Source organism: Rhineura floridana, chromosome 17 (assembly GCF_030035675.1).
Source record: "Rhineura floridana isolate rRhiFlo1 chromosome 17, rRhiFlo1.hap2, whole genome shotgun sequence".
Taxonomy (NCBI): Eukaryota; Metazoa; Chordata; class Lepidosauria; order Squamata; family Rhineuridae; genus Rhineura; species Rhineura floridana.
This window is the reverse complement of record NC_084496.1, coordinates 28,539,325-28,564,108: the sequence shown is the minus strand read 5'-3', so window position 1 is coordinate 28,564,108 and position 24,784 is coordinate 28,539,325. Positions and strand designations below refer to the sequence as shown.

The window sequence follows — 24,784 nt, the reverse complement described above, 5'->3', positions numbered from 1 at the left end:
GCTGCTGTATTGGTTATTACTTATTGTATTGAATGAAGTTGTAAACAATGGTTGTTGAAACATAGATGGTATATAAATAGTTTTAAATAAATAAAAATAAAAGCTGGAAAATGAAGCTCACACTGTGCAAGGGCAATCCTCTTTAAGAGAAGAGAACAACGGTTTAAGACTGCCAAAGAATAATGGAGGATCGCTTCACATATGGTTCTTGCTGCAGGGAGCTGCAACCATTTGGGAGTTCCCTGCGGGGAATATCCATATCACAAATGTGTTTTGGAAAGGAAATAGGACATATTTAGTGTGTGCAATACAGATCCACACACAAAACATATGTCTGCAAGCATCGGATATGCAAAATTATTTCCACTCCAGGCTTTTGTGTATGATGCTGGTGGAAGAAGCGTGCTCAAAGCTTGGTGACGGTAGCTAGCTAGTGGACATCCCCAGCTGTTTGGGTGGGGGCTCAAGGGAACAGTCTTAAGTGTTGTGATGGCATCAGTATCATGACAAACTGGTGCATTAGCAGTGGCAGCCATGTCAGCAATGAATCCATAGCAATGTTGAGGGTGTGTGTGTGTGGTAAAATTATGTCATTTTTTTAAAAAAAATATCAGAGCCTTTTTATCAGGGCTGCTGTGTCAGTTGATGTGGCAACAGTGATACCAAGGCAACAATGTGCATGTGAAGTGTGTGTGGCAAAATGATATCAGATGCAGTAAGCTGTGTGTGCCAGCACAGATTTGGTTCTAACAGACTGGAACCATGATAGCGCTGCAGTGGCAGCAGTATGCCATAGCCAAATATTAGCAGTGGTTGCTGTGTCAGTAGTGTGGCAACATCAATGCCAAGGGACCGTGTGTCTTGAAAAGCAGTGTGACTTGGTGGCCCTGGTGTGGCGCTGCCGATGCCATGGCAATGCGCCTGTGAACTGTGTGTATGTGTGCTAAAACCATGCCAGATCTGGGTTTTTTAAGCAAGCCTTGCAGGGCGCTGCAACAGTAGCGACTGGGCCATGTCACTTGCCAAGACCCTCTGAGCGTCTGGCGAAGCGATATGATTTGACAGCATTGTGCCGGTGTGCCAAGGCAGCGGGCTGCGCAAGGTTCGGCGGCCACGTTGGCCAGCGGAGAATGAGCCATGCCAGGTGTCAGGAGGGCATGCAAAGCGCGTGTGGCTAAAACAAGGAAGAAAACCCTATAAACAAAGGATGCCCAGATTTGTTTTACGGCGAGCGGTCGGTGCCAAGCTTGCCGCCTGGTGCATGGCCCACCCGAGCAGCGCTGTGCCTTGCCACAACCGGTGCGTGCCTGTGCGCGCGAGAGAGGCTTTTCGTGTGTCCGCGCCAATGGCCATGATGTCATTTTGCCTCCCTCCAGGGCCGGCCGTGTGGGCAGGAGGGAGGCCACCGCAGCGCCGCCGAGGCCTGCTCCGGGAGGCCGCGCCTCACCTTCCCTTCCTCAGCGGGGCGGCCTGACCGGCGGGCCGGAGGGCGACCAGGCGGGCCGGATCCCCGCTCCTTTCCTGCTCACACCTCCGGGCGGGCGGCTCGGGCGGCGCCAAAAGGGAGCCGGGTGGTGGGCGGCGCCAGCCGGGGCGGAGGAGGCGGAGGGGAGGCTCTCGGCGAACAAAGAGCAGCAGGAGCCGGGCTGCGGGGGCTGCCGAGGGAGCCTCTGGGGCCGGGGCCATGCGGGGCAGGAAGCCGCCACCTCCGCTGAGGAGGAGGAAGAGCAGCCGCTGGGGGGCAGGCCGGGCCTTTGTCGCCTGAATCTCCCGGGGAGGCGAGGCGGCAAGGCCGGGCGGCAAGGCGCGGAGCGGAGGCGGTGCTACCTATTTGCCCCTTATGGCAGCGGGAAGAGGCTCGGCGTGAAGAAGGTGGCGCGTCGCTGAGGCGAGCCCCGGAAGCGAGAAGGAGCGTCTTGCCTCGCCTCTCCGCGGCTGGGCATGGCGACGGGCGTGAGCTACTCGCCGCCCTGGTGGGTGAGCCTCTTGCACCGCCTGCCCCACTTCAACCTGCGCTGGGAGGCCGTCGCCGACGACTTCCGACCCGAGGACGCCGAATACCAGCAGGTGAGGGGCGCCCAGGAGGAGGAGGCGGCAGGCAGGCAGGCAGGCAGGGGCGCGCGGGGCGCCGGCTGGGCCAGGAAGCGACTCCCCGCCGCCCCTTCCTCCTTCTCGGCGTGTGATTCCGCTTATAAGGGGGGTCGCTTATTGGGGAGGGGGGTCAGGGAGGGCCGGTTTGTTTCTATGCTCTCTCTCGCTCCCCATTTTATTTTATTTTAGTGTCTTTTAAAAACAATTCTGATCCCCCCTTCACCCGGAGGGGTCCCAGGGCTGCAGCCGTCGAAGCCTGGTGTGAAGGACAAGGCTTCCCCCGTGCGGGAGCTAAATCTGAGAGGCAGCCAGACTGTGAAGCCAGGCCAGCCGCATCCCCTCGGCCTCCCCCCGGATCCCTCTCCCCCCAAAAGGAAATCTCTTTCCTCCGCCACCCCCCTTCCTCCTCCTTACAGGCGATTCCGTTTGAAGTGCTTTTGTTAAAAGATCTGCTTTTATTTATCCTCCTTCCACCCCCATCGTCGTCTCCCCCCCACTCCCCGTACACCATAGATAGGCAGGCAGGCAGCCTCCCTAACAGCAGTCCAGGCAGAGGGGAGTTTTCGTATTATCCCCATTTTATGTTTGTCCTCCATTCAGCAGCACCTCATATTTTCCCACCTTGCACCCTTTTCCTCACACATGCAATCTCACCGTCCCCCATACTCTCCTCCACTAATACCCCTAATTAAGGTTTGAATTAAGATGGGAAGTTGGGAGGGGCCCGAATGAAACTCACAAGCCCCTCCCCCACCTTCTAAAAACAGTAATGGGGGTTGTCACAAGCACCGCTCCCCCCTCCTCAGCCTCTTGTATAATCTTGCCCCTTACACATGTAGGCTTGATTTCTAAGAGAAGTTGTATCATAGCCTCTTTAATCATTTTTTTCCAACCCCGCATCTTTTCCATCCCAACACACACTCCCTCCCACCCTATTCCTTTTCCTGCAGTGATTCAGGCTGAGGAGACATTTTCCTGATAATAGAATTTTCTGCACTTATGTTCAGCTTGGCCTTTCACTGTTCTACCATATGTTTTCCTCATTTCAGCTTTTCTACCCCTACCCCTAGAGTATAATACATTAAACATAATCAAGGAATAAAACTCCCCCCCCTGCACTGTACTACTTAAGGCTCCAAATGTGGGTTTATACATTCAATCCCACAAACAAAATGCACCCTGAATAGAGAAAAAGAGCATCTTGGGAAGAAAGCTAATCTGTACTTTTCTGCCTGACATGCTTGTTTTCTACATGCAGGGAGTTTTGTTTGTTGAGAGCATTCCAACAGTCAGTTTCTTGATTGATGCAGTCTTAAGAAAATAAGAAGCGCCTGCTGGATCAGGGCAGAGGCCCAGCATCCTGTTCTCACCGTGGCCAGCCAGTTGCCAGTGGGAAACCTTCAAGCAGGACACGAGTGCTGTGCATGGCTTTACTGCTGAACATAAAAACAGCGCTTTCCAGCAGCCTTCTGCAACTTGATGCTCTCCAGATGTTGCTGGACTCCAATTTCCATAATCCTGACTGTTGGCTGCGCTGGCTGGGGCTGATGCGAGTTGAAGGCCAGGTTGGGCCAGGCTGTTTCAGGGTTTAGGATAGTTTGGAGCAGTTTCTTCATTTAGCCTTCACATCTTTCCTCACAGTCCCCTGATTCTTCTTCCTCCCTTACGGCTGCTCAAGCTGAGGGCAGTTCTTCTTTGGCCCCTTCATGTTTACTGCTGCCTTCTCCCTCCCTTCCTGCACAGCCACTACAACGCAAAACAGTTGGGGAAAATAAGCCCTCTTCTATTGCCCACTGAGGACTGGGGGCTGTGGAAAGCGCTGTTCCCGCTTTCCCCACAAATGTCTCTTATTAGGGATGTTACTGCTGAGAAAGTGCAGGAGGCTGCAGGAATGTTCCCTTCCCAGCTGCCTTGCCTCCACGCAAGGAACGGAGTGACTGCAGGAGAGGCTCCCTGCCTGAGCCTGCCCCCCCTTGGAACGGGAGTGGGGTGGTTAAGAATTTTGCAGAAATGCATCCATTTCCTCCTCTTCCCATCTTTGCAAATGTAGATATGTGGAGGTTGCAGAGGGGGGATTCAGGCTTGGGGATCGAAGGTGAGTCTGTGTTGTGCTGGCTTCTTCTTTCAGCCCCGCTTGGAATTTCCGTCCTGAATGCCTTGTGTCGTTACATCCTAGAAACTGGGGAACAATTGTGTGTGTGGTGGGGAAGTCCTACATATACTGTATTTTCACCTTTGATTTCATTGTGTAGCTTTCCGTCTGCTGGTGGGCCAGGCCATACACCTGTCAATCACATGGCATCATGACAATGCCACACGTACTCCCTGCACCTGAGATAAGCCAGAAAGAAGCCTGAAGCAGTGTGGGGTGTGTGACGGGGGGGGGGGGGCTTTCTTCCTCCCTGCAAGTGGCAACAGTGGCGACATGGGGGGTCCAAAGGAAAATTGCTGGAAAGCCCTTTGTGATCTTCCTATCACTCTTCTCCTTTCCACCAAGGATGTCAGAGGTGCAAAAGAGTAGTGCAGAGAGACTCTCAAACCTTCTCCTTTCCACCCTGCTTTGAAGCAGCAGCAACAGTGGGGGGGATGGGACAAATGGGAGGCTTTCTCTCCTTCCTCAACCCCCCACCAGTGATAGCAATGGCGTCGGCAGCAGGGATGGGAGAGGAGGAGTAGAGGGAAGCCCTTTGCAGTCTTCCGCATCCTCCCCCACCCCGAATTTGGAAGTGTAAAAGAGAAACAGCTTTGTTCCTCCTTTAAGCAAACGGGAGGGTGGGGGAGTCCCAGCTCACCTGCTTAAAGGAGAAGCACAAAGGGCTTTAATCCCCACTCATCACCTGGTGAGCAGGGATAAACTCCTGTCTTGACTATGCAATCCTGTTCCCAGCAGCAGATGCAGGTTTAAACCTGGTTCTCCCTCCCATCAGCTGACATCATCAGTGATGTCAGCTGATGGGCAGGGGGACATGGTTTGGAGGAAGGTGACCTCATGGACCAAATTGGACCCCCTGCTGGGCCATGATTGGTCCACAGGCTGAAGGTTCCCCACCCCTGCTGTAGTCCTGTTGTTATTTGGTCTTGAAGTTAAAAGCCTATTGTCACTTTCAGTGACTTAATCTGTTATAGCTCTTTGTTGAATTTGCAGGGATTTTTTAATGGAATACTTAATCCTCCCCACCCCACTGCCCCAAGTAGACCTGAAATCTCCGTTCTTGGTTTGTGTAGCCATCTAATTGAAATGCTGATGGATAGCATTTACTTTTGTTCTCTTCTTCCTGGCTGTCATTTTTGGAGTGGAGCTAGCATGACTGCTGCCTTGTTTTGCTATGATCTTTAGCCTGGGAAACACCATTTTGCACCCTTTAGTGTACTTGGTTACATCAGGAGCAGCAAAAAAAAACCAAGTATAGAAATGGTTGTGTGTCTTATGTCTCTCTCTCTTGAACCTTGTTTCGTAAGTTGAGGCATTTTGCAGAAGTGATCAGTGTGCAAAATTTAAAATGAAGTGTAAGATAATGCAGAATCCTACTTCCTGTTTCCAACCAAATCTGTTTTCTGCTTCAACTGTGTAGCTTTTTTTTTTTTTAGGATATAAATATTCTGTTTTGTGGAGAAATACAAAGCATATGAAGTGGAATTATTCTTACTCTATAGTGATCTCAGTTGTGTGGGCTAAATAGACTGGCCTATTATTTGTTACACAAAAAGTGCTACCTTCTTGAGGGAAATGAATTTAAATAGCCCAATAATTGGTCTTTATATTGTTATAAACTTGTCTTCCTTGCATCTGTGATTACAAATGAAAACTTGAAGATTTCTGCCCATTCCTTTCTTAATACATTGTATCTTTGACTTTGTACTGTTGGGGACTGGCAACAGTACCAGAGTAGGTGGAGGGAGAGGATAAATTGAGGTAAGAAGGCTAAATTATGGGAGGAGAGAAGAATGTGCTTGCAGTGTTGACACTGTATTTTTAGGTAGTGACAAAACCTAGCAGTTTATCTGTGCTAAATATCTCTAACTGGATTTCTATTGCAGAGAGAAATTTCAGCCTCCTGAAAAATTTGAGGTCAGTTTCTGAGATAGTCTTCTGTGTGCTTAACTGAAATTTGCCTCTTCTGTAAATTCTCTATTAAAGCCTCCTACTGGATAACATTTGCTGTTACAGATATAGCTCGTGATTTTTCCTGTTCTGTGTCCTGTTATTCATTGTGGGCAAGTCAACAGAACATTTCTTTTAATGGACCATACAGTTGACAATATAGGCACACTAAGCAAATATCTCTAGAAGAGTTAAAGCGTATCTGCTTCTTCTAAATTAGCCCCTGATTGTGGCTGAATGCTGGAGAGGTTAAAGTACACTAAGGGCTTATTAAAATGCCAACTTTCGACAGAAGGCTATCTCTTGAAGAAAGAGGGTTCATGAAGTCTCGAGAAATGGCAGGAAACATTCAATATGGTGGTGGTGTTTTTAAATTTAATTGTGGGGTAAAACTGGGCTCAAGGCTGTGGTGGTGTTTTTTCTTGGTAATAATAATAATAAAATTTTATTTTTGAGTCGCCTATCTGACCGAATCAACGGCCACTCTAGGCGACGTACATTGACATAATAAAATAAAATACAATATAAAACCATTACAAAGCACACTCAATAATCAACTAATCACCCCTCTTATATTAATCAACAGCTTTAAAACTAACCCACCCCAGAGATCCCATAGGCCTGCCTGAACAGCCAGGTCTTCAAGGCTCGGCGGAAACCTATCAAGGAGGGGGCATGACGAAGGTCGAAAGGAGGGGAATTCCAGAGGGTGGGGGCCACAATCGAGAATGCCCTCTCTCTAGTCCGCACCAGCCTAGCTGTTTTAACTGGTGGGACCGAGAGAAGGTCTTGTGAGGCTGATCTTGTCAGGCGGCATAATTGGTAGGTTTTTACCTCTTGGGAAGTACAGCGTAGATATGAATTTTTTGCAAGCAGCTTGCTTGTTTGTTTTTTTGCAACTCCTAAAGTGAGAGTAAGACATAAATGCTCTCTTTTGTAAAATATATCCTTTTAACATTTTCAGTCTCATTCTTGCTGAGATGGAGAAAGGAAACAATTTGCATATATGTAGTTACTGAGTAAGGTGGGATGTCTTTTTTGGGGATTTTATATTGAACTCAGACAGCTGGTCTAGCACAGTGGGGAGGAGAGCCCGGCTGGGAGTCCAGAGTCTGTGAGTTCAAATCCCTGCTGGTGTCTCCTGGGTGTCAAGGGCCAGCTAAAGATCACCCCACAGGGAGTGGCTCAGGGGTTACATGCCCTGCCACCTGTGCAGCCGTGGGCAAGCTGCATAGTCCCAAGGAGCCCAGTTGCCCCCCAGCTGGCAATTGCGGACAAGGAAGGGGCTGGCTTGTGCAGCTGTGGCAAGCTGAGCAGGCCCTAGCCAGCTGGGGAGGACTAGCCTCAGAGGGAGGCAATGGCAAACCCCCTCTGAATACCGCTTACCATGAAAACCCTATTCATAGGGTCGCCATAAGTCGGGATAGGCTTGAAGGCAGTCCCACTTTCCACTTTTATATTGAACTTATTCCTCTGCTTTGAAATAAACATCCTTCTTGTATTTTGAGGAGATTCTGGGACTGTTTTCTGTGCGTGAGAGAGTATTTGCACACTGAGCTTTTAACTGGTGGTAGATTCTTAATGGAATGACTGCACTGCGTTTGGTTCCTCCTCTCTGCAGAGGGACTACATAACAGCCTTTAATTTGCCTGGAGAAAGCAGTGGCCATTGTGTACTAAGCATCTAGGTCTGCTGCCTTTGCCATTGAGACCTGAAGTGATCTTTATTTGAAAAAATGAAGTTGGAAACTAATAAATTGGTGACTCTTGGTTGTCTTTTTCTACTGTGAGATGAAAGTCTACTCCCCTTTGTCTGTTTGACCCAAGCTATGTAAAAGTGTTACATGTCAACATCAGCATTGGCTTTGATCCCTTTCCTTGTTTGCAGAATTCACCTCTACCCCACTTAGCTTCCTAGGGAGTGTTACTTAGCTCTCTTTCACCTCAGTATTAATGTCAGTCAGTGTCTCAGAGACAGAGTTCACACTGGATGAAGATCCAGTATAAGGTTGCAAAAATACCTCTGTTTTTTTGTTGTTGATAAAAGGAGATACTAAACCTCTGAAACTGTCTTGGTATCCCTTCCAATACAAATGAGCATGGTTCTTGTAACCCATATATCTTCATGTTTTCATATGCTTCTATGCAGTTTTCTCCCTTTACTCTGAGAACACACAGCTTTTTTGTCTTATCCTACCTCTTCTTCAGTTTCCATGCTTGTTTCCAGGGCTGGCGCAGCCGCACAGTGCAGCTGAGAAAGGGAGGTTGAGTGAGGCAATGGCGGGGGCTCCGAAGCTCCCGCCCTGCGATACATGGCAGCGATCCCACTGCGAATTGTGGAAGGGGAGTGCCGGGCCCCGGGGCAGACTTGTGCCCAAGGGCCCTGGCATGCCTGGGGCCGGCCCTGCTTGCTTCCTTTTTTCTATCATTGCTACAGGGTTAGGGTGCAGGAAGCTGAACCTCTTGGAGCCATTCTTAATCTTTCCCCCTTTTTCCAGGAAAAGTTCCGGGGGTTATCTGATAGATGATGATGCTCAACTTTGAAGTACATCATTCTTTTCTTTAGTTTGAGTCTTTGAGAACCATAGTTCAGCAGTAGAGTGTATGCTCTCCTTGCAGAAGGGCTGGGAAGGATTGTGCCTGAAACCTTGGAGAGCTGTTGCCAGAGCGGCATAGTCAATATGACGCCCTCGAAATGTCAATGGACTCCAACTCTCTTCAGCCCCAGCCAGCTTGGCCAGTGGTCAAGGGTGATGGGAGTTGGAGTTCAACAATATCTGGAGGGCAACGCATTAAATACCCGAGGTATAGATAATACTGGACCAACAATCTGACCCATCACGTGTTCCTTTGACATGTTCATATCCTGTTGAACATTTGTAATCAGCCTAACCTCATTTTTTCCTTTCTCTGCCTTCTTTCCCATTCAGTATGAATCATTGTGGTATAGAAGCATTTATCTTGAAATATAAGTCCTTTTCTTCACTTTTTTCACCATTTAATCTCTGAGTCATACTGCAAGGCTTCTTACTTAATAGTGAATCATAAACCCAAAGCTAAAGATAAGGAGGAGTGCGGAGCCAATGTTTCTGACAACATGGTGCCAATACGAGTTCCAACTGCTTTGTTTCTTACCAACATTTTTTTTAAAAATCTGTAGGAGATGGCAAGCCTTACACTGTCAAGCTGTTATCTGGTTCATCACATCTTTACAAGCACTAGTGATGTAGAGGCATAAAAATACACCCTCCTCATTTTAACTAAGGTGAATTGGATGCTGTTGATTTGCTGAGAGTATAACTGCACAGACTTTTCCAGCAGACCTGGTCAATTTATTTGCTAGTAGCTCTGGTCCAGGAAGTTACTCCATTAGCAGTTGCTCCTTTTTTTAATCTTAGGAGTGACGGCTGCTTGACACCAGTTTTTTCTAATACGAGGGCTCTGCCCTTGCATGCTTCGTGCACCAATCCCCCCCCAGGCTCTTCCCCCTCTCCCAGGTCCCCAAGGCCGCCCCATCTCTCCACCCTTTTCCAGGTCCCCAAGGCCGGTCCTCTGCCCTTCCCCACCCAGTCTCACACACCCTCCTTTCTTCCCCCCTCCAAGGCCTGGAGGAAAGGAAGGCCTCATGGTAGCAATGCTGAGGTCTCCCATGGAGCAACTCCATGGGTTGCCCAGACCACTGTCTGCTGACATCTGCCACTGCGTGCTCATTTTCCAACTGTCGGGTTGGTGTCACCTGCCGTCTGCACTGGACTTGGAGGAAGAGAAGGCCTCACAGTAGTGATGCCGAGGCCTCCCATTAAGTAGCTCCGTGAGTCACCCAGGCTGCTGCCTGCTGCCTACTCCTGCCACTTCCCACTCGCTCACTCTGCCACTGTCTGCTCGGCCTTGTCTGGCCACTCGCCTTCCTTCCTTCCTCCCGCCACACACCCTGGAGCCCAGAGCAGCTCAATCATGCTGCAGTTCACAGTGCCACCTCTCTCTGGTGAAACAAACTGCAGTGTGACGGTTAGAGGCTTACAAAAATATAGATATAGGAAGAAAAACAGGATTCCTGACCAGCTGTTTACATATTTCATTATAATTGTGTTTTTTATCTTCAGTAAAGTGCCCAGATATATGGTGTCTTATAAATCTCTAAAGCTAACTAGGGTCATTCATTAACTGTGTGCAATCTTGTCGATGCAATTTAGTCTTTTTGTGTAAACGGCTCCTTGATTCTTGGGATTATTATTATTATTATTACTAGAGTTTATTAGTCGCTTTTTTCCAACAATAAAACTTAAAGCGACTTACAAAAAGGAAGCAAAAACACTGTAACTGAAATAGCTTACAACAAAAGCAAACAATTACAAAACAATTTCAAGCAAAATAATACAACCATAATAGAAAAAATAACAAATAGCAAATATTACCACAACACAAAAACTATTTCCACACTATAAATATAACAAAACATATTATTGGAGGCCGCATTACGCATCTAATCAATAGTGCAAGCAAATAGATATAGAGAATATATTTTTTGTAAGCTCCCTTTTCACCTTTCAAATTCCATATCTGAAGCCGCTTCTCTTCTAATCTGCAGCCCTTCTTCACAACCATGTTTTCACCTTCACCCCCATGTCCATGCCTCCTCCTCCTCCTCCATGTTTTGTGCAACTCCCCTTTTGGCACAGTGAACAAGGATTTGAGACCAGTGAGAATTGGGAAAGGCACTTTTGTATTGGCTTCTGTATTGCACATGCCTCTATTTCCCCTTGTTAAAACTGGGGGGAAAAGCAACCCCTCAATGTTCCCCCAAACCAATCTATTCAGACCTCTCTTGTTTTAAACCACCACTTTCTCCCTGTCAATGTCCTCCTCCCTTCTTGCTCCCGTGCCACAGCCATTGCTGTTGTGCAGCCTGCCTTCTCTTTTGCTCCCCTGCCCTCCCCTGACTTCATGCGAATCCCAGGATTGTGATGAGGCACTACAAATCTCCCAGTGGGCGCCGAGTGATGACAGTTTGTGTTTTTATTATATGTAAGATATAAATCTGGATATTGATTGAACAATGGAGGGGTTCTAGTAACCAGTCATTGCTGTAAAATTTCTGCTGTTGTGAACAATTTCTGGAGATAGATTTAAAATGACACCTCTGACTATAAATTCTGTACTACTCTTTTGTCTCCACTGTGTGGCTTTAGCCACAGAAGTAGCTATATAGGTTTTAAACATAAGACATCCATGTTGATTTTTTTCCTCAAATGGCTGGTCTAGGGCAAATCCAGAATAGCTAGCCCAAACTAAGTTGTGAGGAGAAACAAAATGAAAATTATAGAAGCATTCTGTATCCCTGGGGAAAAAATTGTAAGATTGATAATAAAATACTACTGATGCATCACTTCTGCCTTGAAGCTCAAGCACTGAATGTATGAGTCTGCCTTCATTTTTCTATTTAGTCCAGAATTGTCTCCTATGATTGGCTGTATCTTGGAGGGCTCTCCTAGGCCAATTAACTGAGATCCTTAGATATGTTTGGAGATTAGGAGCTTATCCACATGGGGGCATTTCTTCAAAATTCCAAGGAAGTTATCTTTTTCATTCTACCTCCTGGGAAATTCACTACTAAAGCATGCTTGGGTCTTGGATCTCTTTTAGGAGATCTTCCCAGTTAGAAGATCTTCCCAAATACCTGCATAAGAGTCCTACCAGATCAGACTCATGGCCCATCCAGTCCAGTATCCTGCTGTCACAGTGGCCAACCGGATACCTGGGGGAAGCCCACAAGCAGGACCTGAGTGCAACATCACTCTCTCTGCTAGTGTTCCCCAGCAACTGGTTTTCGAAGACATATAGCCTCAGATCCTGGAGATAAAATATAGCCATCATGACTAGTAGCAATTGATAGCCTTATCTTTCATGAATTTGTCCAATCCCTTTTTTAGAAGCCATCCAGGTTTGTGGTCATCACTACATTTTGTAGGAGCAAATTCCATAGTTTTACTGTGCTGTGTGAATAAGCACAGTGCTTCCTTTTTGTCTGTCCTGACTCTTTGAACATTCAGCTTCGTTGAATGGCCCCAGGTTCTAGTATTATTAGTGGGGGAGAAAGGTCTCTCTATCAACTTGGTCGACACCATGCATAATTTCACACCTCTGTCATGTTTCCTCATCTTTATCCATTTGCTTTTCTGAACTAAAAAGCCCCAAATGTTACCGTTCCTCATGAGCCCTGGGGAGAGCTCTTGGCAGAGTGGAACAGAGGAGGAAAAAGACTGGGATCTCGTGGAGAGGCCCAGTGGTCTGTAAGGAGGAGGGGTGGAACTGAGGAAGACTTCAGTAGCTTGCCCAGTGCCAGCCTCACCCTCAGAGCTGCCTCCTGCTCTGCCCCTGGTGCTGCTGGAGTCGGAGACGCAGGTGGAAGTGGAGCCTGGGGTAGAACTGGCAGAGACATCTCCACACCGTCTTCAAGGATGAGTTGCTGTCTGTGCGAGCCTGCTCTTCAGCCTGTCTGCGTGAGTGCCCGTTTGCTAGACCAGTCCCAATTCAGGAAATAATTCCTGTGCAAGTAGTGTGCCTGTCCTGAGATTACTTAAGAGTCGCAGGCGGTGTGTCAAATTGTTGCAACAACATCTTTGCTTGAGTAACCATGCCGTGTAGGTATCTAGAGATTTGCATAATCTGTAACCTGATCTATGTACCACTCTAGAGTTAAGTTTCAAGTGAAAAATAACAGAGAAAAGCATGTCAGTGATCTTGAGTCTAATTCTGAGGGGTTGAGCCAGGACAATAAGGGAGTTGTTGCCACCCCTTGATCACTTTGATTGCCTTTTTCTGAACATTTCCAATCTCTACAATATCCTTTTCTGAGGTGATCAGAACTGTACATAGTATTCCAAGTGCAATTGCACCTTAGATTTGCATTATAGCATTATAACTGGCAGTTTTATTTTCCTTTCCAAATGTTTCTTAACATGAAGTTCGCCTTTTTCACAGCTGCTGCACACTGGGCCAACATCTTCACTGAGCTAACCACTGTGACCCCAAGATCCTTTTTCTGGTCAGTTACCCCTGGTTCAGACCTGTAAATGGATTTGTCATGTTAGGATTTTTTGCCCCAGCGTGCATCACTTGAAATTTGCTTACAGTGCATTACATTTCCCAGTTTGGAGAGATCTTCACAATCCTTTTTTACCTGTGTTAAAAGACAGGCTACAAAACATATTTAAAATATTGTGCTCTTTCTGATAGTTTCCTAATTTCATATTTTTCAGACAGATTTCTGTGCAGAGGAATGTGAATGTTGCCAAGCTAGTTTCCATTCCCTTTCTCCCCTGTTTTAGCATTACTAGGTTTCCAGTTCATTGACACTTCCCACTTCCCTGCATCAAACTTTCCAGTGAGAAATGATCTTTTGCCTTTGTCAATAGATGAATGCGGTGATGCCTGATAAAGGGTTATTTCTTATTCTTGGAAAAGTGACAGCAGGAAGGGAGGACACATAGCCAGGAATGGGCCTCTCCAAATTCATGGTTTAAAAAAAAAAAAAAAAAACTTTGGGGAACTCATTCAAGTGCAGGTTTGTATCACCTGACACATCTTGCACAATCACCTGGTGAGCAGATATAGGGAAATGAAAGTTTTTTTAAAAAAGAGAAAGATACAAATCCACTGCTTGAGCTTGTGTTTCTGTGTGCTGAAATATTCTCCGGAGACCTGCCCACTATTGGAAACCTGAGACTGTAGTTCAGAGTCTGCTAACTGGAAAACCAGTAGATCTGAATGCATTATTCTTTAGCATGCAGTTCACTTAATTGGTGCAAAGTAGTCACTTAAAGTGAAGCATCCTCTGTGCTAGAAAACTGATTGCCTGTCTTATACTGACAGAATTGGAAACTAACATTAAGTATAGTGTTTGCAGTTGTTCTTTGCCTTGGCTATTGGACTTCTTTGCTGAACTGTTACTATGGACACTGCTTTAATATGGATGGGATATAAATCAAATAAATAATTATAATGAAATAATAATTCCCTCTGTTGGAGCAAGGAGCACCCTCACCTTTCACCAGCTGATGAGTGGTGGGAGCCTGCTTTGCTCCAGCAAAGGAACAACTTGGAGCTCACTTTAAGCTCCCAATTGTTTCTTTGAAGTCTCATCAGTGCCTGTCCCACACATATGATGTCAGGTTTGGGGTTGGTGTGGTTTGAGGAAAACCGTCTCTTGAGTCAAATTTGGAATCCTGGCAGGCCAGGTTTGGCCTGTGGGCCAGAAGCTCTCCATCTCTAAAGAATATTTTCAACCATCCTGTCAAGCAAGTCAGTGTTATGCCCGTATTGTAGTAGATTAGCATAAAACCATAAGAAGAGCCCTACTAGATTGGACCAAAGGCTCATCACAGCAGAGGTAAAATTTAAACCAGGGAGTTGCATATCAGAAGCTAATATTGTTAAGCCAAAGGTGCTGATGTGGTCATGCTTTTGAATATCTTTTCATGCTGTCTTATGGCAGCTTATGCAGACATAATTGGCAGTGAGTGCAGTCTTTTAGCAGTGATATAACATGATGGCGATACTTTGGCCCAGTAAGCACTCAATCTGCTGCGTTTTGCACTTGCTGCAGCTTCCACACTAATCTCGGAGGCAGCTCCTCATGGAACACATTGTAGTCATCTTGAGGCCACTACTACATAGGTGAAACTGGTCAAGCTTTTCTCGGTCCAAGAATAGCCATAGCTGTCTTTATCAGTCAAAGCTGATAGAAGGCACTCTTAGCCGCTGAGGTCACTAGGGCCTTTAGTGATGGAGATGGATCCAGGAGCACCCACGAACTATGAATCTGCTCCTTCAGGGGGAGCATGGCCCCATCCAAAGCAGGCAGTTGACCAATTGTTCAGAGCTTGGGAGCCACTCATCCACAGTGCCTCTGTCTTGCCAGGATTCAGAAACATGGGAGGGAGGCTTATCCAGCCCATCACAGCATCTAGCATTGCACTAGGGCTTTATTAACATGTTATAGAGAAATAGAGCTGGGCATCACCTGCACACGGGTTACACCTTGCCCAAATCTCCTAATGACTGCTCCCAACACCTTCATAGGGATGTTAAATAGCACTGAAGTCAAGATGGTACCTGCAGCACCTCACAGCACAACTGCCAGGGGACCAAAGACAATCAGTTAATGCTATTCTTTGGAACTGATCCTGGAGATCGAATCTGAACCGCTGTAAAATGCTCCCATTTTTCATCTCACTGAGTACAATCAGATTTGACTCTCATACTGATGGGGTAACATCTGCTTTTTAATGTCCTTTGTGGTAGGGGGTGAGATGGGGAGCTAGAGAAACTTTCACAATAATACTTTTTATTGATAAGCCTATAGATTCTGGTTGTTGTGCATTTGACTATTACTCATTGAATAAACTGTTTGTGTAAACATACATAGCAACATAATTGCCACCTTTCAGAGGACAGTAATTGGTACCTCTAATCTAATTCATCTGAGTAGTCATCGTAGTCTGTACAGTGCCCCATGCAGTATGGTAGACTTTAATCTGAGGGCAATGTTTTATTTCATTAGACTCAACTAGGGAATGGGAGGGTCTGTGGCTTGGTGGCAAAGCACATGCTTTGCATGTCACCTGTTTTAAATAATAAGAGATGGATGACTTTGGTGACAGAGTTCTGGATAGAGGTGCGAGGTCTGAGTTGCAAGAACTCAGAGTGAAGATTGATCCTCTCCCATATTGACTATTGCAAAGTCTGAATCAGTTTTTACTAAGAGGGCAGATATTTTTGCTGTGTTGTACAGGGAGAAGCGATATAACTTGGCTGTGATCTGATTGTGGAGACCATAGAAGCGGAAGGAATAAAAAATAAAGACAAGACTTCTTGTCTGCTCAGCAGTGTAGATGGTGACATTGTCAATGAATACAGAGGGATATAAATATGAGGGAAGAGTGGCTTAGAAGGAAAGATGAGGAGTATAGTCTTGGATGCAAGATGAGTGGTTAATTTGAAATAGTACTACTGATGGTTCTGTCTGGAGGTAGGATAACTTCATAGCATCTTTCTAGATGTAAAGAGTAACCTTGGGATGTCTTAGGTGAAAGACTAATTAAATGTTTAATAGCAAAATAAGTGTTAGATAGTATCTGAAATTGATTCATTTTATCTCTATAATTTGTTGAAAGCTTAAAGTGGCTTCCCTCATTAAGAGAGAACCCCATAAAATCCAGACAAAACTTAATATTACATCTCAGGCATGGCCACAGAATGCCAGCCCAAATTGCAAGGTGTTATGTAGCATGTCCACATGATCCATGATAAGTCTCCAAGAGGGTGCAGTTCCATAGTGTTGAAGCAACTAGTGAGAACGCCTGTTCCTTTTTCTTGTACAGACTTTTATCAGTCCCACTAGATCTTGAGGATTGTGGTAGGATACACAAACTAGATGAACTAATTAATGTGTGTATATCCGTTTAGTTTTGGGATTACTCGGGTCCTATCCATTAGTTCATCTTTGAGATAAAGATGAAAAGTGGCTTAAATATTTTTAAATAAATTAAAAGTCATTTTAGCTGCTTGTACTGTATTTTTAGACAGTGCCTACTTTTGATAGCTTGAAGACTGTGCTTAGCCAAGGTTACTATTTTGAAATGATTGACATTAATGTATTGTGAAAGAACTTCTTGTTGAAGCTTTTTGAGCATTGCTACACCGGTCTTTGCACAAGGGAGATAGCAGCCTGCTTTTTACTAAGATTGAAAAAGATGCTTGGATTGCTTTCGGTAAATCTGAGGCCTTACATTTTGAATCCCATTATCTTTTACACTACTTATATATCCAATCTTAGAAATGTCTACTCTAAAAGAACCGCTATTGAGTTGCAGTGGAACTTACTACTAGGTAAGAGGATATAGGATTGCAACCTATAGAGGATATAGAATTGCAACCTTTAGCATGTGTTTTTAAATTGCTTTTTAAAAATGTGTTTTTAAATTTGTATATTTGTTTTTAATGTTTTAATTGTTGTAAACCATCCAGAGAGCTTTGGCTATGGGGCGGTATATAAATGCAATAAATAATAATAACCTTAATTATTCCCTGCAACATGAAAGGAGGTTCTCTGATCTGTGATGTTATTTATGAAATATGGTGCTATTGACTATTTCCTACAACCAAGGCCATCTTGGGGTGACAGCATGTGATCTTGTTGGCTGTGCTTTTGTGTTTGAACTTCAGATTTTCAAGATCTGTGTTCTATTCCTTTAGGCTGGGATGGGGAGCTTCTGTGTCCCTGAACAGATGCTGATGGACTCCTATCAGCCCCAGCGTGTCCAGTGCTCAGGGTGATATGAGTTATAGTCCAACAACATCTGGAAGGTGACAGGTTCACTATGCCTGCTTTAAGCTATAGTTTGAACGTAAAGAGTTCATAAGAAGTTACAGTAAGAATTCTCTGTCTCACTGCAGTTACCTTGTGAGTGAGTTGGTGGAAGGGGGGGTGAGGCGGCTTCCAGAAAGTGTCGCTATAGTTAATTGTGCTAGTTTGCAGATGTAGAACAAAGGTGCAATGTGATTGCTGTCCTTCCTTCCTTCCTTCCTTCCTTCCTTCCTTCCTTCCTTCCTTCCTTCCTTCCTTCCTTCCTTCCTTTCTTTCTTTCTTTCTTGAAGGGCTGAGAGAGTTAACAGAATTTATGAAATTCAAGCTGTGCTGTAGAGGAAATCTGTTTTCAATTTTTGCCAGGTCTCTGGGAGACTCAAATGGAATTACAATTGTTAGAAGTGGCAGAGTAGAGTGGGGGTATGGAGCTGGATAGTGCATGTGAATGTACAAAGTAAGCACTTTGCAGACTTTCATCTGGCTGCTGTGTATCCAAAGGCATTTTTAATGACCGCATCAGAAGGCCTTTTCAGTTGCCTGACTTGCTGTGGCCCTTCCCTACCAGGCTTGAGCCAGCTCTCAGCTGATGGAGAGGCAGAACCTAAATTATAATATGATAGAGAATGGATTGACATTTCTGAAGCCTTCTAACATTCCTTTAAATGAAGATATGGAAGAGAGATCAGCAACTTTTAAATCAAAGTCCAATATAAAAGTCTTGGAAGGCACATCCAATGGAATTAACTCACTATATCATCTGATAAGTACTTCTGAAAAGTATTATTCCATTTGGTATAACTGAATGTTATATAGAACATAAATTGCCTTTCCATTAATATTGTTATCAGTGGAAATAATGGAATACCAGAAGTTATGTCTGGGGATGTGGTATTTAGTTTAAAGCAAAACATTTTGTATCCTGCTTTTACATTATCAAACCTCCAGGTTGGCTTACAGTCAGTAAAACCTTAATATGATGTTGAACTATTAAAAGTCTGATTTCTCTTTGCTTGCTCTGCTTTCCTCCAGAGACCGCCTTGGAAACTGGCACATGCTTCCAGTGTGCCTCTGCTCTGTAGTGTGCATGGCACATTACTGTATATAGTGTGCTAGCAAGAAGCATTCAACTGCAGTGGGAATAACAAGGTTGGACACTTGCTCTCTAGCATTGGACCATTGGTGTGGTGCTGGTGGCAACAGCAGATGCAATAAATTCTTGTTGACAAGAATTGTTGGCATTGGGGATTACGTGTCTGCCCCCTGGCAGTTGTGCTGTAAGGTGCCGCAGAGCACTGTTTTATCCTTAATGTTGTTTAATATCTATATGAAGTCACTGGGAGCAGTTATTAGGAGATTTGGGGCATGGTTTATTATAAGATAGTTACTGGATTATCCTAGCCAAGGGTGTCTTGAAACTGCAGTTATAAGAAGAGCTTGTTTCCTTCTGACAATTAATTGTTTGGCTGTTTTTATAATCTTTAATGCTTTTTGCAGGATAGAAAGCTGGGGTTGCATGAAATGTGTTGGCAGGCAAATGGAATAGTTTGGATGTAAATTTAAGCTCCTGCTAACTTCATCTGCAAAAGGAGATGACACTTCTGAAGTGCTACAGTCGAAGAAAGAAAGCTTGAGGTGAATTTATTAAAGTGTCAAGCATTTAATCCATTCTGATAGATTTATTTTATTCTTTAGGACTGTTGAGTGAAAATAAGAGAAGGGGTTCCAAACATGATTTTACTTGTAATACAGAAAACATTTTTATATTCAGGGGAAAACTGGATGATGTAACCTGAAGCCCCTTAGCATGAGTTTCAATAGGTCAGGAGAATGAACTCTGATCTTGTGGATAATATGTAACTGCCTAGATTCAGCATACCCAAAACATTATTTCTTCTATGTATATTAGAGTAGGGTGTAAAACCAGGCCTGAATACGGGGGAAAGAGAGAAGTATTTCATGAATGAAAAACCTGAAGTGTGAACCTTCTGCCTTAGTCTAAATAAGATATCTAGTTAGTTTGTGCTTATATCTCAATCTACTAACTCTGGGGACCCTGAGCTGAAAGGTCTAAATTAGGTAGGGAGGCCAAATCTTGGACCAGGCTCTGCCAGTGGGTTTTTTCCTCACCCCACCCCAACCCCCTGCTTTGTATTACACCTTGCTTGATTAAGAGCTCTGGTTGGTCTGGGAATTTTGGAAAGATGAATGGTGTGTGTGTGTATGTGGGTGGGTGCTTCTGGCGCTGGATTCTAGCTTTTTAATTTCAAAGTGTTTGGTGTCGTGCAGACTTTGAGTCTCTTGGGCAGGAAATCCTCTCTTTTGTTTGGTATTACCTGTCCTCAGTATCTTTGGAGTACTGTGGGCTACAAGTCAAAATAAATAATGGAGATTCAAATCCATGCATGTACCAAGCCAACATTCTCACCCTTAACGCACACGCACACACACACACATGTTTGCCTTGGGTGCATATGTACTGGGCCCAACTAGGTCACATTTTGAGTAATACAGGTCAGTGTTGTTTGTTGTTATGTGCCTTCAAGTCGATTATGACTTATGGCAGCCCTATGAATCAGTGACCTCCAGTAGCATCTGTCATGAGCCCCCTTTTCAGATCTTGTAAGTTCAGGTCTGTGGCTTCCTTTATGGAATCAATCCATCTCTTGTTTGGCCTTCCTCTTTTTCTACTCCCGTCTGTTTTTCCCAGCATTATTGTCTTTTCTACTGAATCATGTGTTCTCATTATGTGTCCAAAGTATGATAACCTCAGTTTCATCATTTTAGCTTCTAATGATAGTTCTGGTTTAATTTGTTCTAACACAGTTATTTGGTATCCGTAAAGCTGTCCTCCAACATCACATTTCAAAAGAGTTGATTTTTCTCTTATCCACTGTTGTAGAAGCTGTTAATATAGTAATTGCATATCTATGGCATATGAATGACACCATTCCTGAAATTGGTGTATACACACAGCCCATGTTACTTTCATCTCTGAGACATTTCTTTTTGTTTAGTGCTACACATGAATGTGGCATTGGTTGAACCCAGTGTGGTACTGGTAGTCAACTTTATTGCTTGAGCCATAAGCCATTGCAAATACAAAACAAAATTAAAGGATAACATTATTGTCATAGAACTACTTAAGGCATGTATGCTATACAAAGGCCATTATTAATTCTAAATTCTCAAAATGGTATAGGCTTTACAAGTGTAACCCAATGTGTGAATGTGTTTTTAAAAACTACTTTACTGAAATAGAGAAAAGCTACTCTGAAAGCAAGGAAGGTTGTTCAAGCTGGCTTTGTACCTGTAACTGAACTAGTTTGTATTATGTACAATTTACAAACTGGTGTGTCAGGCAGACAAGCGCTTAGGCTAGCTTTCCACATTCATTGTGATCACTTTTGTATACATAATACTTATACGGAAGCAAAACAGACAGTAATGAAGCTGCTTTTTCTTACAGGGAAGTAGGAAAAGTATTCTCCTAACATAAACTCATGGAACAAAGCTTGTGGCTTTGCTGACATACCACCAGGTTTTCATTTGGCTCATGTTTAATCTTTGGATATCTTTATGTGGATGTTTCTCTTTTTCTGACTATGTGCTGAAAACTATTTTTTTAAGTGCAGTTTGCCATCTCTGCCTTTCTTGTCCCTTTATCAGTGAAGGTTTCCCCTCCTCTCTTTGTCCTTGCAACAACCCTGTGAGGTGGGTTAGGCTGAATGGTAACTAGCTTAAGGTCAGCCGGTGAGCTTGATGGCAGTATGGGGATTTGAATCCTGGTCTCCCACTTCCTAGTCCAGTGCTATAATCACTGCACCACACTACCTTATTGTTTTCCATTATGCTATACAAAGAGATGTTGCTAGAAAGAAATCTTGGTATTTATAATATTGTGGGTGGCATTTATCAGGGAAGGCAGCCCATAGCAAAGCTAGGAAGAAATATTTTACATTTTGAAAATGAGATGGCAGCAGAAGGGGAACAGCTTCTCTAGAGGAGAGCTCCATTCACCACTTACTGATAATTATAGCAACATCTGTGAATACTAACCCAGCCTTCTATCAAGTATGCTAACCCACAAATAGCACTAGCCTATTTTCCTATACATGTCTTTGTCAGCCAGTTGGAACAAAAAATAAAGGAACTCTTTAATGCATATTTTATATGATGCTTTAAAGTGTTCTTGGTGCTTCTGTTTGCCACCCTGGGCTCCTGCTGGGTGGAAGGGCGGGATATAAATCAAATAATAAATAAATAAATAATATGTATTACTAAAGATAAGTAAAAGTGGAGGTTGGTGTCATTTTTGATTACCATGGACATATTTAATCTAGCAACAAAAGTAAATAGTAATATAAACAGTAGGCTATTTAGTCCAGTAGCAAAAGGTTGCTGATTCATAGGGTCGGCATAAATCGTAATTGACTTGAAGGCACATAACACCACCAAAGCAAAAGGAATTACTGGCTTCAGAGGAGAGGCAGGTGGGTGCTAGAGAAGGGGGGCTTTCTTTGGTAGTACCCCCAGTTATGGAACTCTTTCTGTAGGTATGTTTGCCTGGCTCCATCACTATGCTAGAAGTGCTGTTCAGTTCTCTGAAGTTTTAATGACATTTAAAATCTTTTCATTTGTTGACTCATCTGCTTTGGTTGTTTTATAGATTATTTGAATTGTGATCATTGCATCTTTATTCTGTGTTGTGGTGTTTGATCTGCAAGCTTAAGCTGCCTTGAGGAATTCTAAAGTCAAAAGGCAGGGTGCAAATGCCCAAACAAATGCAATGAATTATTTCATTTTTACATGAAGCCATTTCTGCCTCAGCATAGTTGATCAGGAAAGTGGCTATTTATAGTTGATCAGGAAAGCCTGAACAAATCAGACATTTTGGTGGTGGGGACCCTAGTTCATTGACTTAAAAAGTCAGGTAGGTTAAAAATCTGTCACGGAACAGTTCTATTACATTTTAAATCTGCCTTTCATCCAAACCTGTTCTTAATGTGACTTAGCCAAGTAAGCAATAGAATTGAAACCACTTTGGAAGGATAATATATCCTGAAAGATGGTTTAAAATCTAGGGAATAAATAAAAACAATTAAATAAACCTACAAATAATCACAAAATATAATAAGTGGCAGCATCTGAATGGCATTGCCCAGGGTATTGCTCTGAGTAGGTCTTGCACTTCTTTGAAGAGCTGTTGACATGTTATAAGAGGAAGTATTGCTCTGTCAAAATGGCAGATTACCTTGCACCTGCGTCAACCTGCTAATTATTCTAGTGATGCCAGGATGAAGTATCTTGAAAGGCATGAGCTACATTCCTAAAAATACCTTCCAGATTGGAGGTGGGGTTTCAGATGCTTCTGATACCTTGCAAGATGCCTTTTCCTGTCTTGTAACAAGAGGCAAATCCATTTCAGTGTGTATGTGTGGTCTGTGTTTATGGAGCCAGAGACCTTGCTAGGGAGGAGCAGGCTGTTACTGTGTGGACCCTTCTTTTTTTGTCAAGATATAAGGAGTCCTAATTTAAACACAATACAATTCGTACTTGGTGTAACATTTGATAAGATAGGTCCGCAATTCAAAAATCAATCCCATTTGTTAACATATTTCTACCCTTAACCTCTTCTCTCTCATGAATTCAAACTTTATATTACTGTGGCTTCTCATATTCAGTGAGTCCACAGCAGATGAGCAACTTTCATGTTTGGCAGTGGCAGTGAAATTTGGTGCTACTAAGAGGTTCATTTTAAGAAACCTTAAGTCTTCCGTCTCAGAGACGTTTTTAAAGAGCTCTCTTGCTTCCCTGGCTGTTTTAAAATATTGACGTTTTTAAAAATCTTCTTTTATTCTAAACAACTCCAAAATGGGTTTGGGGAATGGGAACATTCTCTATAATAGACAGTGGCTCTTTTCTAAATTTGAATCTAGGATTGAGATAAATATGAGTATAAATGAGTATATCCAAAAGATTCATAGGGTTGCCATAAGTCGTAATCGACTTAAAGGCATATAACAACAAGAAGCTGGGGGGGGGGGGAAGAGAAACCTTTATGCCAATTAAAAAAAAATAAACAAGTTGTGTATTTCTTATCCTCTAAGCAAATATATACAACTTGAGCTCTTCTCTTTTAAAACATAGTCTTGTTTTTTCTCAATATTTGTGTGCCTTTGCCAAAGAAAGGCTTTGTTTACATCAGTTCCTATTGTAAACATTTGACTATGCTGCTTGAACAGCTCAATAACTCTGAGGTCAGAAGTCTGTGTAACACTCGCCATGCAGGTTTTACATTAATTCAGTCTTGAGAACTAAAAACGTACTTTTCACATCAGACCCACTTATTAAATCTATGTGTGTATTATGTTCTTTGTGTACACAGCGCTTTCTGTCTGTCTGTATTATTGTATTTGCAAATTCTATTTTTTTATCTCAAACTCTGTCCTCAAGTGATTCTGAGATGTAGCCTCAATCTGTTTTTGTTGCACTCTTACTTGGGTGCTGTCTGCATAATCTGCGTGTTGTTGTAAATGGCTTGTGCTTCTTTTCATTGATACGATACAATTATTTGACAACTATTAAATTGTTTTGTAAGTGGCAACAGCAGACTGGCATTGCATAGGATCTTTTGCACCCTTTTTGGAGGGCCCTAAACTGCTAGATTCTCATACTGAGTGCCCCCTTGGCATTACCAAGTCTTCTGGGAGAAGGAAAAGTAGTACAGAAGGAAGGGACTAACATAAAGAATTAGGGGCTAGATTAAAGAGAGAACTTCAGGCCAGTCTGCCAAATGATTTCTCAGCACAATTCAAAGTGCTAGGTTCGGCCTATAATACTCTATATGACTTAGCATTATTGAAATATAATGTGTTTAAAACATCTATTAAATTGTATCTTTAGGTTTCAGGTCCTTTCCATTGCTTGTGGGGAGGCACTGTGATTTTGTTATACTTTAAGCTGAGAACAGAGCAATAGGATTGGAGATTGAAAGTATTTTATTGGAATTCTGAGGAGGGACACTTTCTGGGGAGGCAGTAGATTGGGACAGACAGTGGGAAGGGGGGATGTTGACAGGTTTTATAGCATGAGATAGCATCTAGGAATTTAGGGCACACAGTGTGAAACAATAGTACTTGTCAGCAACAACAGGCCACATAACAGAGATGTGGACACAGGGATCAGACGCTGCAACAGATTTAGATGCTAACTGTTCTTGTATCT

At 43.7% G+C, this 24,784-nt stretch overlaps 1 protein-coding gene across 1 annotated transcript in view; it reads left to right on the top strand.

Moving 5' to 3' along the window:
* The first annotated feature begins 1,393 nt into the window (after positions 1-1,393).
* The window catches only part of TTYH3 (tweety family member 3), a 93,989-nt gene continuing 70,598 nt past the window's right edge, over positions 1,394-24,784 (top strand). The window contains exon 1 of the mRNA XM_061599331.1: positions 1,394-2,067. Within this exon, the coding sequence (XP_061455315.1) occupies positions 1,942-2,067 (126 nt within the window). The 5' untranslated portion in view covers positions 1,394-1,941. The remainder of the gene's footprint in view (positions 2,068-24,784) is intronic.